The sequence below is a fragment of the Triticum urartu genome, chromosome 2A (assembly GCF_056163025.1).
Source record: "Triticum urartu cultivar PI428250 chromosome 2A, HENAU_Tu73, whole genome shotgun sequence".
NCBI classification, from domain to species: Eukaryota; Viridiplantae; Streptophyta; class Magnoliopsida; order Poales; family Poaceae; genus Triticum; species Triticum urartu.
In genome coordinates, this window is record NC_141874.1 from 566,201,056 (window position 1) to 566,218,216 (window position 17,161).

The window sequence follows — 17,161 nt, forward strand, 5'->3', positions numbered from 1 at the left end:
AAGCGCCGAGACGTAGTCGCCGTGTTGCTTGCGTGGGAGATGTGGCCCGTGGAATGGAGTCGATGATGTCAACGCCGGCGGTAACATCTGCCGCATTGGAGCCGTGCGACACTACGAAGATAGACGGCTTGATCTTATTCTTGGACCACGGAGACGCTCCCCACATGCTGGTTCAAGACCACGATGGCGCCAGCCCGTCACTCTGGCGGGCAGCCGCTCACCGCCATCGTTGTGCTTCGCGTCAAACTTGGCCACCAACCCACCATGGAGTCAGCTGGCTGCTGCCGAAGCTTGTCCGTGGTGGCATAGGCTCCTCTGTGGTGAGCAAGAGGCCCAATTGTCGATCGTTCCACCAACTGTTCGTCAGCTTTGATAGTTCGATTCAATCTGCTCTGACTATTTTCAGCTAGTGCCTTCGTTCTTTCGTCCTAAAATTTCTACCATGCGTACAAATTAAGATTCAACATCAGGCTGCATGCCAACAAAAGACCGGAGCCGCTGCCCCTGCGGAGGATGAAGTCGCTGATGCCATGCCAGCTACTCCTCACAACGGTTGGAGTTCAATCCTGATCTAATGAAGACTGCCTAAATTGATCGGGTCATCCCTTATTTTTGTTGGGTTCAACATCCTCACAGCCGAAGGGTAAAAGAAAAATGGTCAACATCGTAATTATCAGTCAAAACCACCTAAAATGTGACGTCAGCCCCAAAACCGTTCAAGGGTATGATTTGCCGGTTTTGTAGATTTTAGGGTCACTTCAGGGGGGTTATGTGTCCGTGAGCCCACATTTTAGGGTGAACTATGAACTTCTTTCAAGAAAGAGAGTAGTTTTTTTAGACAAAAGAAATAGAGTTTTTTCTTTTTTGAGGATTACAAAAGAAAAAGAGTAGGCGAGGGAGGTTGTGGGTTTAGGCCTTGAGGAGGATTCGACTTGGATGTGCTACCTGAAATTTACTGGGCTCGACTAGCCCGCTACGCTGGCCATACGGGTCATGGCCGGGCCGGGCCGGGCCGGGCTCAGCAGGGCCGTCCTCTGATAAGTTTGTCCTCCTCCCCGGAGACCCCGACCGTCCCTCGTCGGGAGAGGGGCCCCGGCTGCGCTCTCCAGTGAGCCTCCACTCCCACCACCGCTCCCCTCTCGCCTCACGCACGCAACACAGTCTCGCTCCACCCCACCACCTCGCGCCGCTCCTCCGCCGCGACGATGCTCCTCTCCGGGCCGCAGCCGCCTACCCCGCCGCTGCTGCTCCCGGAGAGCAGCGGCGAGGACGGCGGCGCCCACGACCACGACTCCTCCTCGCGGGCCTCGGCCCCGAAGAAGCGCGCCGAGACCTGGGTCCAGGACGAGACGCTCAGCCTCATCGCGCTGCGGCGCGAGATGGACAACCACTTCAACACCTCCAAGTCCAACAAGCACCTCTGGGAGGCCATCTCCGCCAAGATGCGGGAGCAGGGCTTCGACCGCTCCCCGACCATGTGCACCGACAAGTGGCGCAACCTCCTCAAGGAGTTCAAGAAGGCGCGCAGCCACGCCCGCAGCAGCGCCGGCGCCGGCGGGAACGGCTCTGCCAAGATGGCCTACTACAAGGAGATCGACGACCTGCTCAAGCGCCGCGGGAAGGCGGCCGCCTCGCCCGCGGGGAGTGGTGGTGGAGGTGGCGCCGCGAAGAGCCCCACGCCCACCTCCAAGATCGAGTCTTACCTGCAATTCGCGGATAAAGGTATGATGCTCCCCCTTATCCTTCTGACTAAGACAGCCTTGCTTTTTGTGCTGAAATGGATAGAGGCATTTCAACTCTTCGTCACAGTAGTATGACAACTTACAACCTCGAGTTTTGACCATAGATCAACGGATTAGGTATACAATCAGTGTAAATTTAGGTACGCATCAATTAATTATTGCCTGTGCACCGCCAATTAATAGCAACTTAAGCTGTTAGAAGCACCTAACGGCAGAAATTCGGATATTACAGTGTTGTTTTCTGTCCAGTTCATTGGCTGACTACTGGCACAACATTGTGTAGTAGCATGAAGTTAGTTCATTGCAATTTGTATGGGTCTCCAGCTCGGGGTTGTGTGTCGGTGGGTGCATACTAGATAGCACTATCTGATATGGTTTTGGATTTATATGTGTCTGGTGGGTCTGCTTACTCAATAATGACTGCTGGGTTTAGTAACTGAACATTGGGACTTGTGTTTATATTTGATTTATGATCGATTGGATTTCTGTTAGCTTATGGATTCATGTTCACTGCTATCAATCTAGGTTTTGAAGATGCCAACATTCCATTTGGCCCTGTTGAAGGTACTAATATATTCTTCCCCTGCACTAATTGCTACCTATTTCTTTCTGTATCTCCTTTTGTCAGCATCTTTCGTGTTTATACCTATGATCTTCCACTTACTTGGCTCAATATTCTGTCAGAACGTTGTGCCTGCCTAGAGGTTAACATACCAAGCTTGAGCTAAAGTCGTTTGTGGACCAGTTGTTATTTTCATTTAATGGGTGAACACACCAAAAATGTGTCAACAATACTGAGTTTCTTGGTGAGGCCTTTTTTTCTTAGCCTTGTAGAGCTTTTTTTTTTCTCATTACTGACTAGTTGTTAACTTCATTCTAGAAAGAAAACTGGTGAGGTTTTATAAAAAAAATTGCCAGATGGTAAGATACATAATTTTAACACTGTTTAGACTGAAACATGGAGATTAAAAACTCTCAAAAGGAGAATGCAGGGAAAGAAATTATCTTTGATTGAAAAGCACAGTTATATCATTGTAAATTAACAAAAAAAGAGTAAAGTGCATTAGAAATCCTACAAGTATACTGGCAGAGAGTGTCGAGTTAGTCCTAATGTATGGAAGTGCATATTTAGTCCCAGTAATGCAATAAGTGAGGCGTTGCAGGTCCTATCGTGGCTGAATCAGTTCTGACCTCCAAGTGTGGTGGGTTGACCACTGCTAATTAGGCCAGCTGAAGGGCAAATCGTGTGATGTTCAGGGGTGATTCGGAGGCGAGCAGCAGAGGTCAGCTCCGGCGAATGAAGAAGTACCCATCTTGCCCGCGTCCCTGCTGATAAACAGGAGAAGGGTCTCCCAACAATGGGATAGAGGAGAAAGAGGTGGGGTGTTGGAAAAGTGGAGAGAGAGAGAGAGAGGAGCAGTTGGTAGGAGAAGAAGAGAGGTAATAAATAGGAGGATGGAGAAAAGGATTTATGATTAGAAAATTCAACATTTTTGTAGCTGGAAAAGGTTTTGTAACTGCCTGGCGAGAGTTTTGCTGCCAAGTGACCCTCAGCCTATGTGGCAGTGTGCTCGACCCACCATGATGCAGGCCAACACTGTTTTGGCCCAGGTAGGACCTTTTGTGACTCACTTATTGCACAGGACACAAATACGCACTTCCGCACTATTAGGACTAACTTGACACCAGTGGCGTAGCCAGAAATAAAATTGTGGGTGTGCACACTAGAACATAATTGATTGGGCTATTGCCTATTATGCTTGGGGGCTGTTTAAAAGGGTTAACTTGGACAAATTCCTATATGGTAAAAAAATACCTCAAAATTCTGGGTGTCCATGGCACACCCGTTGGCTACACCACTGCTTGACACCCTCGGTATACTTGTAGGACCTCTGTTGCACTTCACTCGTGAAAAAACCTGACATCTAAACCGAATAGCTCACTAATCAAGGAAAAAAAGTCAGATGCGCCATCATGTAAAGATGACGTTTTGACCAGTTTGGTACTAACTCAAACTTGAATTGCACCTTATTGTTTTATTATTCAGTTCATGTATTTTGATAATCCAACTTCTGTCATCAATATTTGCCTAGTGCAGTTATGGTTTGTGAAGACAAGGGTATGATCAGTGGTGAATTTATTTTTTTGCCTGTTTCTGTTTTACAGCGAGTCATCCACTTGCCTTAACGACAGCTGATGCAGTTGCAACCAATGGTGTGAATCCATGGAACTGGAGAGACACCTCAACTAACGGTACTGGTTCATACACAATGAAAGTTGAATACATTATAAGGTCTTAGGGATTTTCAACAGCATGAAACTGGAACGATTGGGAATGCTGCTGTCCAACTGTTCAGTTGATGAACTGAATTTGGTGTTTAACTGGATTAGTATTTGTTCTGGTTATGTGAATATCCTGCTCCTTTAAGAAACCTGAAGACAAAAAAGATTTTAAGAACCTATAAACGTAACGAACTCTTCATAGGTGCAATTTTTAGAATGTGGAAACATCTGTTGATAGTCCTATTACTCGATGGCTTGCTGCTACTGTTTTAGTGTATTTCTACTTGATAGGTAACACATAAATTTTATGACTATGTTTTAAGGTGCTAGAACTTTGCTTGGATGGAACAAACACTCACCTCTAGCAACACAAATTAGCACTGAATAATAACATTCTCAGGTCAACTCAATTATTTATGTTCCTTTTCTTAATCTGTTGCATTGATTGGGAAACCTGCATAAACCTCATACAGGTGGAGATAATCAAGGTACTTATGGTGGGAGGGTCATCCTAGTCAAGTGGGGTGACTATACTAAAAGAATAGGGATTGATGGTACTGCCGAGGCAATTAAAGAGGCCATCAAATCGGCCTTTGGATTAAGAACAAGGCGAGCTTTTTGGCTTGAAGATGAGGACGAGGTTGTTCGTTCCTTGGACAGGGACATGCCAGTCGGAGTATATACTCTTCATCTTGATAATGGTAATTGTGAAATGTATTCTTCTCCAAGAAATAAGATTCTTTACTTTTCTTATCTTAAGAACCAAAAAGGACATAGTATAGTTCTATGGATCATTGATAAATTATTGTTCATTTTTCCTTCCCGACTTGATGAATTTTGCATCTATCTTGCATCATCTTGGTCACTGGTCAGTAATCGGTAAATCTTCTATGCATGGCTCATGGGCATTCATTTTGATGCTTCCAGTAATGATCATGATGACCCCACTGAGATGAACCTATTCGGCAACCTGTGTTGTGTATTCACATTGTTATTGAAATTGTTTCAATATGTATGAAGCAAAGCAATTGTTGGTTTAATCACTATTGAAGTTCTTTTTAACTCCATTACAAGAATTCTACTCCCTCCGTTCACAAATATAAGATGTTTTGGATATTTTAATATGGACTACATATGGACTGAAATGAGTGAACAAACAAACTAAAACGTGTCTATATACATCTGATTCACAAAAAAGTTAGAACACCTTATATTTGTGAACGGAGGAAGTGGTTACAATCTCATCCCCGGATGTTCATTTTCAGGGATAACAATCAAACTCTGCACATTTGAAGATGCAGACCGCATGACAGTCCGGACAGAAGATAAGACATTCTACACTGAAGACGACTTCAGAGATTTTCTATCACGGCGTGGTTGGACACTCCTCAGGGAGTATAGTGGCTACAGAGTTGCTGATACTCTGGACGATCTTCGCCCTGGCGTGATTTACCAGGGGATGCGCTCGCTTGTAGATTGATCCTGCGTCATTTGTCCGACAGAGGGCATCTATATCTGGGGTATGTTGGTTTTGAGCCCAATTTCGCCCTGCCCATTGCCCATTGCCCATGTTTTGGCCGAATGGGCAAGTTTTTGGGCTCTATGATAATAAAAAATAAATGGGAAAACATACCCCTAAATTAATGTCCACCATAGAAGTGGCCCGTCCATACAGCTGAACATAGTTCGAAGCCAGTCTTAGGCATCCCTGACTGTAAATGTATTCCTGTATTCGGGAGCCATATTTTAAGACTATAGGAATGGCTATCTAGGTAAATATACCCATGGAAACAAACTCTGTAAGGTTTCCCGAGTTTCAATTTGCTCGGTGCTGTTGTTACAGGAGCTGTTGTTAGTTTTCCGGTTTAGATCCAATACAGGAGTTACTTGTGACACTGAAAAGCGTGAAGGCCGCTTTTGTTTACATGTTGAATGAGGCAGACTGACACGTACTCCCTCTGTTCCAAATTACTCGTCGCAGAAATGGATGTATCTAGAACTAAAATACATCTAGATACATTCATATCCGCGACAAGTAATTCGGAACGGAGGGAGTAGTTATTTGACAAAACTGACACATAGGGTTTGTTTGGCAAACTTCGCCTTAGAGCCTGTGCGTGGAAAACGGCAGGCGATACATCCAATTCAGGTATAACATAACAGTACTTTTTCTTGAGAAATAACAGTACAGGTTTTGGTAGACGCAGGGAGGCAGGGGGGTAACAGTACGATAACGACGGCCAGACGTGAATGAACGATTCACACAGAGAGAGCTTCACGCCTACAGGGGATGTCTGGACGCTCTGGGTCACATCCACAGGTCACTGCTCGTCCAAGTCGTCCACCTTGTACGACACCAGCGTGTCCACCTTGTGGATCTGCCGTCACAGAAACACACCATTAGCATTAGGTTTCATGGAGCAGTGCAACCACCGATGGACGGAGGATGAGTGAATTGTTGTTGTTACCTTGGTGTCGAACGAGTGCAGCTTCACCATCTGCGGGTTGTCGATGAGCTTGGCGTCGCTCTCCATCCAGGTGAAGGGCACGGTGGTGTCCGAGTCGGTGTAGGCCAGCACGTCGAATATGCCTGCCCAAAATGATCGACGCGACAGTTAAAAGAGGGAGAGAGTGCCCCAACTGAGAGCGCAAGGTACAACCAACAGGGTGTGGAGCAATGGCGGCATGGCTTTGCTTAATGCTTATCCTTCCTTACATGGCTCGTCGAGGCAGGGGAGGAAGGAGATGCAGGAGTTGACCTGCCGCATGATGGCCTGGATCTCCCTCATGATCTCCTTGTCGCTCTTCTCCTTCACCGCCCTGACAAGCCATCAGAAGCGTCATATCAACCGCTGTTTCTTCAGTTCGATTAGGAATTTAGGACTGAATCGGATGATCGAAGAGACAGGAAGGCAGGGGGAATCAGAGCGGCGTGCATACCCTTTCTCGACGACCTCGCCGTCAGTGATGATGTTGAAGTTCCAGCGCTCGAGCACCTCGCCGGTGGCCTTGCTCATGATGACCAGCACAATCCTCTGCAGCTTCCCACCCTCCAGCCACTCTGCAGTCCGCAGCAACATACAGGTGAGGAGCAAAATAATGGATGCTCCTTCCTCGATGAGCAAAACAAGGCGGAACAAGAGATCTCAGATGAGGACGACGAACCTGAGAGCTGGGAGGTGAGGTTGGTGAGGAAGGTCTTGACGGCCTCGTCCTGCGTGAGCAGCATGGGGAGGCCGTACTTCTTCACCTTGCCGAAGCTCTCCTCCGGGTACACCCCGCGGTTGTACAGGATGCTGCAGCCACACCAAACACCACGAATCAATCCCCATTGCCGAAATTTTGCTCTTACCCGCTCCATCTCAAATAAACCGGCGTCGGGGATAGAGACGACGTCGCGCACCTGTTGGCCGCGTAACCTGCCACCGAATCACGCGATCAGACACTGGAGAGGGGAGGAGGGAGGAGGGGGATCGGGTGGCGGCGCGCGCGTACCGAAGAACTCGCTGACGATGGCGGCGGAGCCCTTGAGCGTGATGATGTCCTTGGACGCCGTCCTCGACGCCATCTCTCCTCGGCCTCGGTCGTCCTCGCGGCGGCGCGCCTTCTTCGCGCTCTCTCTCTCTCTCTCCGGCTGTGGTTGCGGCGGGCGGGGAGTTAGCTCTCGGGGGAAGAAAGGGGAGCAACGGGCAGCGAGACGGCGGCTGGGCTGGAATGGGGACGGGAAAGGGGGGAAATTGGGAAGTCGGGTCGCGTTTTCGAAATGGATCGATCGATTTGGTGGATGCGCACGGGGCTGCCTTTTAAAGTGGACCGGACCGGACCGGCGCCCCCCAACGGTCGTCTGTGGGTGGGTGGTGGGCCACTGCACTGGGCTTCGGGTGCGCGATTGCTGCTGCCAAAAAGTTTCCTTGTTCGGCTAATGAAATCTGATGTCTCGAAAAAATAAAAGGCTAATGAAATCTGAAATGTATCCAAATAAAAAAAAAGAAACTGAAATGTATCTGGTCACGAATCGAATGCACAGTGGCACGGACAAAGATTGTTTCGACTTGCTTTAATGACTTGTACCCCGAATACAAAGAAGAAAAAAATGGCTTTCGGGGACAGCAGAGTGATGAGTGAGGAGGCCAGCTAAACTCCACATTCGCCGTGGGAAGAAATAATATGGTTTAGAAAGAAGAGCATAGTTCCCGTTTTTTTGGGGGCGGGGGGACACGCTTCTCGCACGGATCTGTTGATTCAAATACGTTGGGCATGAGTAGCAGTAGAAGGCTGCAAGCATGTCCACTGCATTCTCTTCCTTTGGCTCCGTTCTATTTTTCCAAAAATTCATATTGGTTGGACTTCTTGCTTTGGGAATAGGCAAAAATCAGTTATGAGCCAACAATTTTGCATCATGTTTTGGTTTCCAACGTGAAACCGACCTATGCATGAAGGAGGAGGGGGGGGGGGGGGGGGGGGGGGGGGTATGCATGTAATATTAATATGTTGACTATATCACCCTTCTTGATTGTTGGGATTTTAAAGATGTGACTAACAACCCACAATGGAGGAAGTATCCAAAAGATACAATCTTTTTGAAAAGCAATACCACAATACTAATAAAATGCGTCAACCATGCTACAAAAATTCAAGACCAAATTTGATTTATATATAAAAAGGATCTAGATCGCTTAGCTCGGATCTGATGGTCCAAACACATTGATAAATTGTTGGGAGCTTTTTGTGTTTATTTTCCCAAGCCGATGGTCTAGATCCCTTGTAGCTAGGATCTGATGGCCCAAACATGTTGGACATGAGAAGCTGGTGGGTAGGAAATGTCCAGTGCTTTGTATTATTTTGTTGCTTCCGTTCTAGTAGTTCTTCTTTTTAGATTTGAATTTCTTATTCGTAGGACTTTTCGCTTTGGGAATAAGCAAAAATCAGTTATGAGCCCATTAATTTGCATCATGTTTTGGTTTTCAATGTGAAACCAACATATGCATGAGGCTAGTCATAGTGGGAGTAACTTAGGTAGTAGCATAGCGCACTTCAAGAATTTTTTGCTTATGTGGCATGTAGTTAATAAAGAGAGAGGTGTTTGGAGTAATATAATATGTTACTGTAACATAGCGCTTTCTGAGAAAGGATGAGTCTACAAGCTAATAAATGAAGCCATCTATGACACTGATACTATGTTACTTTGCACTATGAAGATAGTAATTTAGACTCGTGTCATATGCATGACACTAGTATAAGTTACTCCCCACTATGACCAGCCTGAAGGTGAGGGTTGGTTATGCATGTAGCATTAATATGTTGACTATATCACCCAATTAAGTCCTCCTTTATTGTTGGGACCATAAGTATGTGACTGACAACCCATGAGGGAAGGAGCATATCTAAATTTTACAGTCTTTTTGAGAAGTAAAATCACAATACTGATAAATTGCATCAACCATGCTATAATATTTCAATACCAAATTTGATTTATATATAAAAAGGATCTAGATAGGTTAGCTCGGATTGATAAAGTCGATCAACCATGCTATGAAATTTCAAGATCAAATTTGATTTATACATAAAAAGGATCTAGATTGCTTATCTCAGATCTGATGGTCCAAACACATTGATAAATTGTTGGGAGGTTTTCATGTTTATGTTCCCAAGCCGACGGTCTAGATCTCTTCTAACTAGGATCTGATGGTCCAAACACGTTGGGCATGAGAAGCATGAGGCTGGTGGGTAGGACATGTCCAATGCCCTGTTTATTTTTTGTTGCTTACGTTCTACTTCAGATTTGAATTTCCAATTCGTAGGACTTCTTGCTTTGCGAATAGGCAAAAATCAGTTATGAGCCCATTAAAGTGCATCATGTATTGGTTTACAACATGAAACCAACCTATGCATGAAGGAGAGGGGTGGTTATGCATGTAGCATTAATATGCTGACTATATCACCCATTTAGGTCCTTCTTGATTGTTGGGGTTTTAAACATGTGACTAAAAACCCACGATGGAGGGACTATGTCTAAAGGTTACAATCTTTTGAGAAGTAATACCACAATACGATAAATTGCATCAACCATGAAATGAAATTTCAAGACCAAAAGTGACTTATATATAAAAAGGATCTAGATCGCTTAGCTAGGATCCGATGGTCGAGATAGATTGATAAATTGTTGGGAGATTCTTCCCTTTATTTTCCCGAGCCAGTGGTTTAGATCTCTTCTAGTTAGGATCTGATGGTCCAAAGACGTTGGGCATGAGAAGCAGGAAGCTAGTGGGTAGGACATGTCTATTTCTTTGTATTATTTCGTTGCTTCCATTTAGTAGTACTTCTTTTCAGATTTGAATTTCCTATTCATAGGACTTCTTGCTTTGGGAATAGGCAAAAATCAGTTATTAGCCCATTAATTGCATCATTTTTTTTGTTTTCGACGTGAAACCTGTTGGGGAACGTAGCATGCAATTCAAAAAAATTCTACCTCACTCAAGATCTATCTAGGAGATGCATAGCAACGAGAGGGGGAGAGTGTGTCCTCGTACCCTCGTAGACCGAAAGCGGAAGCGTTTGACAACGCGGTTGATGTACTCGAACTTCTTCTCGTTCCGACCGATCAAGCAGCGAAAGTACGTGTCGGGGGAAATCGACACCTATGGAATCACTGGGATCCCTTCTACGGTTGGTGGGTGTGGGGTTGTGCAAAGTGCGGGTCTGACAGGAAGCACACATATCGTTTACCCAGGTTCGGGGCATGGAGATGCGTAATACCCTAGTCCTGCTTTGGTGGATGTATTTGAGTGTTCTTGTGTTCTTGAGCTAGCTACGGGGTGTAACTTGCCCAAAAGATCCGAATCCTTCTCCTGGATGCCTCGGGCCTCCTTTTATAGACAAAAGGGGTTGCCACAGTGGCACACATGAGGTGGAAAGGTGTACAGTGGATGAGTCTATCCTCTGGCACCGTTGGACAAACACATTTAATGCGCTGCCGACGTGCCCCTCTTGCTTTATCGGGGACGGCAAGGAAGCTCGTCCCAGCTGTCGCTGCCTCGCCTGGTTCCGATGCGCGTCCGAGCTAACGAGGCATTGCTGTGCCACGTTGGCCGGCTGCTGTGCTGGCGCGGAGGCGGAGTCTTCAGGAAGATTTGCATGCCACGACGTAGGTGCTTGCTGAGTTGGCATAGAGGCCGCACGTCGCCACGCAGGCGCCTGCCCAGCTGGTTGAGCTAACAGCTGCATGGGGACGGTGGTGGAGTCTTGGCAGACGTGGGCCCGGCTACGGCCTTGTTGATGTCCTTGGCAAGGATCTTGCCGGGGCCCCGGCAAGGGTCTTGCCATGGCGTCGTGGTCGTCCCCGGCAAGGATCTTGCCGGGGGTCTTGTGGATTTCCTCGGCTAGGATCCTGCTGAGGGTCGTCGTCTTCTGGTCCTCATCTGATCTCGTGTGTTTATGATCTTGACAAAGATCTACATGCCACCACGGAGGTGCCTCCCGAGCCTTGGTCCCAATGTGGTTGATGGCGTTGGAACCCTTGGGCTCAAGGGAGGCACGCTCCGTTGGCGTCAGGAAAGTTGCCCCGGCAAGGCTCTTGGCGGGGCCGCGGAGGCCGTCCCGGCAAGGGTCTTGCCGGGGGAGTCCACCTCACCCTCTTGCCCTTTGTGTCTCTGGTCTTAGTGTTGCCTTGGATGTCTTATGCTCTGGCTTCCCTCCTCTGCCCTGCTAAGTGTAGCCGCGGGAGAGGCTCTGACTGCCCGTGCACAAGTAAAGGGGGCAAAAGGAGAGCCCCTACTTTTGTACACTGACAGGAGCCCCCGGGCCTGGGCACACATAAGCGCGACGCGTTGTTGGGCTAGGCCCAGAACGGTGCGCGGGCAGGTGGGGTGGATTTTTTTACCGTAGTAACTTTTTCGTCCGCTGCGCTTCCCCATGACCCGTGTTGAACGCGTGACGTGGAGGGTCATGCGTGACGTGGGGGTCATGCGTGGGGTGGTTTCCGCACGCATGCATCACATCGTGGTAAAGAGGCGGCTCGCGCCTTCCCCACAAAAAGAGGGAGACGCAGAGGCGCGACTCATTTACTGAGTGGACTCGGGTCATGGTCTTCAAGGCGTCTGCGCCCCACGATCACAGGGTGGGGAACGGTCGCCTCACCCATCCCCTCGATTCCGCTTGCTCGCCACGTGTCCCCCATGCAGGTGGCAGGCGGTGGAGGCGGAAACCGGGTCGTCGCTGATTGGGGCAGCGGGTCGGTCTCGATTCCCTACGCCCCCGATGGCCGGATTGGTCGAGTGGGGCGACCGAGCCCCGACCCCGCCCCTTTATAAGAAGGGGGAGGGGGATGGCATCCCACTTCCTTTCATCATCCGCCTCCATTCACTTCGGCTTCTTTCTTCCATCTGCCATGGCGAGAGGAGGCGCCGGCCCTTCGACGATGGCGGCGAGGGTCTTTGCTCGACAGCGCATCCCTCCTCCCCAAGAGCTCGCAGCGGCGGAGCCGGCCAAGAGAGGAAGGGGGAGGGGGCAAGGTCGAGGCCGCCATGGCGCTCGGGGAAGAGGGCGACGGGGCGGCGCACCGGCCTTGCCTCCGTCGGTGATGCCTCTCCCAATGGAGGGCCACACTGGGGACCAGCCTCGTGAGTTCTTCATCAGGCTGCGCCGGCCACCGCGTCGTCGCCTTCGTCTTGCTGCTCCATTTGCCCGGGAGATGGAGCTCGATCCACCCCAGACCCTGAGGCTGCACATGAAGGGCTGCGGGAACGGCGGTACGCGGGTCGACGTCGACTTCCCCGCTCCTCACGTCATGTACCTTCGCCGTGGATGGAAGACTTTTGCTCATGTCCACAGCCTGACGGCGGGGCTCGTTCTCTATTTCAAATTAGTGGAGAACGACCTGCTCTTCGTCAAGGTCTTTGGGGACCTTGGAACTCGCCTGAAGTGCTACGTGGAGAGCTCCTCCGATCATGAAGACTCTTCCTCGAGCGAGAGTGACAAGGAGGACAGCGAAAACAACGACGAGGGCGTCGAGCGGGAAGGCGCCAACCTCGACTCCGACTGATCGCGCCGCCCGAGGGCCTTCCTCGTCAAGCTCTCCATCAACGCGTTCCCCGTCGCCTCCTTGGGCGGCTGGCGTAGGAGGGTCGGAGAAGGCGAAGAAGGCGGGTGGCGGCCGTCAAGTCGGAGTACGCAGGCACCGACGCCTTCGTCGCGTATTGTCGGCCCGCTGCCTCATCTTCCAGCTCCCCTCCCGGCACCGAGATGTTCTCTTGGTGCCTTCTGCTCCTCGCACCTCGCCTAGGCGCTCTTTTTGCCCTCCTGCTATCTTGTTCCACCTTCTGAAGAGAGGGACAAGAAAAGGATTACGGGCATCTTATCTCTTTTTAGTTTGTAAGCCTGCGGGCACTTGTTAATTTTAAGACTTGTAATCCCCTTGCTCATATTTTTTATTCCGTATGAATTGTACCTGTATGAGATGTTTTTAATGAAAAAGGGTGTTTGCCGGGTTCTTTGTGCGTGAGCGAGGCCCATGCCAAGGAATGAATCCTTGTTATTTTTAAGATAAACATTGTCGCCCGGTAACAGGCCTTGTCGTCCCCTTTTAGTCGACCATTCTCACGCTCTTGGCGGAGGCAGGGGCAAAGTAGAGTTAGGCCCTTCGTTTATTCCCTTGCCACCGCGACTATGACCCGGTTTCGTCCCAGGGACTTGGGTACAGGAAAAAAGGGGAGCACGGTGGTCTAGGAGCAAAACGAGGTTTCATATGTCCCAACTTCATACAGAAATGCACAATAGAGGATAAAGGACTTATCTGAATCTGCAGCCCCCGGCAGCCTTGGCTTTCCGTGGTTGGATTCTTGTATCTGCAGCCCCCGGCAACCTTGGCTTGCCGAGGCCGGAGCGCCGGCTCGTTCTCTTTCTTCCAAATAACTTAGCAGAAACGTCCATGTACCCTGCGAACCAAAGAGGACAGAAAGGAACAGAGAAACACACACTCGACCTCTATGCTAGGGGTTAGTCGCCGCTAAGCACTATCAACCCTAACCGAGGGAGGGACTTAACCTAGCATGCATGCTAAAACTCAAGGTGCCAGCGCTTCATTTATTTATGCTCAGGCTCTGCGCCTGGCTTTGTATAGAGGGTTACATGCCTTGCCGGCAAGGCTTGTACAAAAGGTGGTTTGCCGGGGGGCCCGGCAACCGCGCCTTATGGGTAAAACTTGCGAAGATGTTCAATGTTCCATGAGTTGCTCACTGGAATAGCATCTTTGGTCTCCAGGCGGAGTGCGCTGGGCCTGGTGACTCGTATTACCCGATAAGGGCCTTCCCACTTTGGCGTCAACTTGTTGGAATTCTTGTCCGATTGAACGCGCCGAAGAACAAGGTCGCCTTCCTCAAAACTTCGGGCATGAACCTTGCGGCTATGGTAGCGGCGCAAGGCTTGCTGGTAGCGCGCTGCTCTCACAGCCGCCCGAAGACGATCTTCCTCGAGAAGCGTTGCGTCATCTTGCCGCAATTGCTCTTGCTCAAGCTCGTCATAAGTGAGCACTCGAGGTGACCCGTATGTGAGTTCCGTGGGGAGAACTGCTTTTGCCCTGTATACCAGGGCAAAGGGTGTCTGGCCGGTGGCTTGATTTGGCGTCGCTTTGATTGACCAAAGAACCGCCGGCAACTCATCAATCCAGCACCTTCCGTTCTGGTGCAGCCTGTCAAAAGTCTTGGTCCTCAGGCCTTGCAGTACTTTAGCATTTGCCCTCTCCGCCTGGCCGTTGCTCCGTGGGTGCGCCATGGAAGCAAAACAGACCTTGCTGCGGAGGTCTTGGATGTACTGCATGAAGGTGTGGCTTGTGAACTGCGTACCGTTCCAAAGCATGCTTCCTGACCTTCTACTTCACGGGTCGTGCATGGGGACAGGCAGCAAGATGGTGCTCAATCACTTCCTTGGGAATGCTGGGGATGTCGGATGCTTGCCATGCAAACACATCGACATTCGCCCGCGGGAAAGTGATGAGCGCTCTTTCCTATTTGCTGTCGAGGGTGGAGCTTATGGTGAAAGCCCCTCCCGTGCCATCCTCCTTGACAGACACCTTCTTGGTCTCTGGTGATGCAGCTCTGGATTTCTTGCTCTTGCCGGTGGAGCTCTCTGGCACGTCCTCGACGGGAGCACAACACTCCGAAGAGGTAAGCTTGCCGGAGTGGGTGCGAGAGGTCTTGCCGGTCTTCTTCCCTCCCGGGGCTTCAGCGGCAGGAGCAAGGGCCTTGGTGGCAGTCGCTGCAACTGCTTCCCGGTAGAGTTGGTCAGCGCAGATCAGCGCGTCCTTCTTGTTGGAGGGGATGGTGATGATGGTCATCAGCCCAGGCATCTCCAGCGTGTTGTAGGGGTAATGTGATGCCGCCATGAACTTGGCTAGTGTCGAGCGGCCGAGGATCCCATTGTAGGGCAAGGGGATCTCGGCTATATCAAAGACAATCCTCTCCGTCCTGTAGTTCAACTTGCCTCCAAACGTCATAGGCAACGTGACCTTACCATTCGGCTGACTCTTTCCTGGATTGACCCCTTGAAACATGCTTGTCTCCTCGAGGTCTCCATCAGGAATTTGCAGCCTCTTGATCACAACGGGCGAGATAAAGTTCAGACCAGCCCCGCCGTCAACTAGCATCTTTGTCACCTTGAGGTTGCGTATCTGAAAGTACAAGTGCTCCCTGGGTGGTTTTGGTAATTAATGTCAACATATCTCTTGTTGGACTAACACTTTTACCTAGTATGTTTCAGATAAGTTCAACAATGGAGTGGCATGAACTAGAGGATGTGGAACCCCTTCAAGATGCTAAGGACAAAGGATTGGCTCAAGCTTCAAGATCAAGACTCTACATTTTCTATTTTAGTGATCCAAGATCACATTGAGTCTATAGGAAAAGCCAATACTATCAAGAGGGGATGAGGTGTTGCTTAATGGCTTGCTTGCTCAAAGTGCTTAGTGATATGCTCCAAAACCCTCAACTACCTTCCCACATCCACATATGACCTAAACCAAAAGTCAAACTCGGCCCCATTCATTCTTTCTATCCGGCGCCACCGAGTTTCAGATGTCATAGCCACTGCCACAAACCCTAGCAAATCGGTTTCACCGATAGGGATCTCGGTCTCACCGAGATGGGATTGTAATCTCTCTGCGTATGTCCATTACCAAAATCGGTCTCACCGAGTTTGAGCAATCGGTACTACCGAGATTACAATGCAAACTTTCTAGTTAGCCTATTCCCAAAATCGGTCCCTCCGAGTTTGTGTAATCGGTCTCACCGAGTTTGCCTAACCAACTCTCTGGTTAGCTTATTACCAAAATCGGTCACACCGAGATTACGTTAATGCCCTAACCCTAACCATATCGGTCCTACCGAGTTGCATCTCAGTCCCACCGAAAATCCTAACGGTCACTAGGTTTGCTGAATCGGTCCGACCGAGTTTAACCATTCGGTCCCACCGAGTTTGGCAAATTGTGTGTAACAGTTAGATTTTTGTGTGGAGGCTATATATACCCCTCCACCCACTCTTCATTCGTGGAGAGAGCCATCAGAACATATCTACACTTCCAATACACATTTTCTGAGAGAGAACCACCTACACTTGTGTTGAGGTCAAGATGTTCCATTCCAACCATATGAATCTTGATCTCTAGCCTTCCCCAAGTTGCTTTCCACTCAAATCTTCTTTCCACCAAATCCAAATCCTGTGAGAGAGAGTTGAGTGTTGGGGAGACTATCATTTGAAGCACAAGAGCAAGGAGTTCATCATCAACACACCATTTGTTACTTCTTGGAGAGTGGTGTCTCCTAGATTGGCTAGGTGTCACTTGGGAGCCTCCAACAAGATTGTGGAGTTGAACCAAGGAGTTTGTAAGGGCAAGGAGATCGCCTACTTCGTGAAGATCTACCGCTAGTGAGGCAAGTCCTTCGTGGGCGATGGCCATGATGGAATAGACAAGGTTGCTTCTTCGTGGACCCTTCATGGGTGGAGCCCTCCGTGGACTCGCGCAACCGTTACCCTCCGTGGGTTGAAGTCTCCATCAACGTGGATGTATGATAGCACCACCTATCGGAACCACGACAAAAACATCCGTGTCTCCAATTGCGTTTGAATACTCCAAACCCTTCTCTTTA

General features: G+C 49.2%; 2 protein-coding genes across 2 annotated transcripts; one reads left to right on the plus strand and one right to left on the minus strand.

Annotated features, from left to right (window-relative positions):
* Positions 1 to 914: 914 nt before the first annotated feature.
* Positions 915 to 5,886, plus strand: LOC125538780 (trihelix transcription factor GT-1). The gene is made up of 5 exons (XM_048702069.2): positions 915 to 1,722; positions 2,268 to 2,306; positions 3,909 to 3,995; positions 4,499 to 4,726; positions 5,291 to 5,886. Exons 1-5 carry the CDS (start codon positions 1,206 to 1,208, stop codon positions 5,503 to 5,505), a joined length of 1,086 nt encoding a protein of 361 aa, XP_048558026.1. The 5' UTR covers positions 915 to 1,205; the 3' UTR covers positions 5,506 to 5,886.
* Positions 5,887 to 6,109: 223 nt separating this feature from the next.
* Positions 6,110 to 7,793, minus strand: MAD2 (DNA-binding HORMA family protein). Its single transcript, XM_048702070.2, has 7 exons — positions 7,521 to 7,793; positions 7,429 to 7,444; positions 7,191 to 7,321; positions 6,966 to 7,086; positions 6,742 to 6,845; positions 6,494 to 6,615; positions 6,110 to 6,403 (listed from the first exon to the last, which is right to left on the minus strand). Exons 1-7 carry the CDS (start codon positions 7,591 to 7,593, stop codon positions 6,347 to 6,349), a joined length of 624 nt encoding a protein of 207 aa, XP_048558027.1. The 5' UTR covers positions 7,594 to 7,793; the 3' UTR covers positions 6,110 to 6,346.
* Positions 7,794 to 17,161: the final 9,368 nt, after the last annotated feature.

What these genes read in the sequence shown, in the direction of transcription:
- MAD2 (XM_048702070.2), bottom strand. Translation starts at nt 7,593, where the DNA reads ATGGCGTCGAGGACGGCGTCCAAGGACATCATCACGCTCAAGGGCTCC. An exon ending in CCCCTGCCTCGACGAGCCAT is followed by an intron (nt 6,616 to 6,741) that starts GTAAGGAAGGAT and finishes CATTTTGGGCAG; the next exon opens with GCATATTCGACGTGCTGGCC. An exon ending in TGCACTCGTTCGACACCAAG is followed by an intron (nt 6,404 to 6,493) that starts GTAACAACAACA and finishes CTGTGACGGCAG; the next exon opens with ATCCACAAGGTGGACACGCT.
- LOC125538780 (XM_048702069.2), top strand. Translation starts at nt 1,206, where the DNA reads ATGCTCCTCTCCGGGCCGCAGCCGCCTACCCCGCCGCTGCTGCTCCCG. An exon ending in TCCATTTGGCCCTGTTGAAG is followed by an intron (nt 2,307 to 3,908) that starts GTACTAATATAT and finishes TCTGTTTTACAG; the next exon opens with CGAGTCATCCACTTGCCTTA. An exon ending in GAGAGACACCTCAACTAACG is followed by an intron (nt 3,996 to 4,498) that starts GTACTGGTTCAT and finishes AACCTCATACAG; the next exon opens with GTGGAGATAATCAAGGTACT.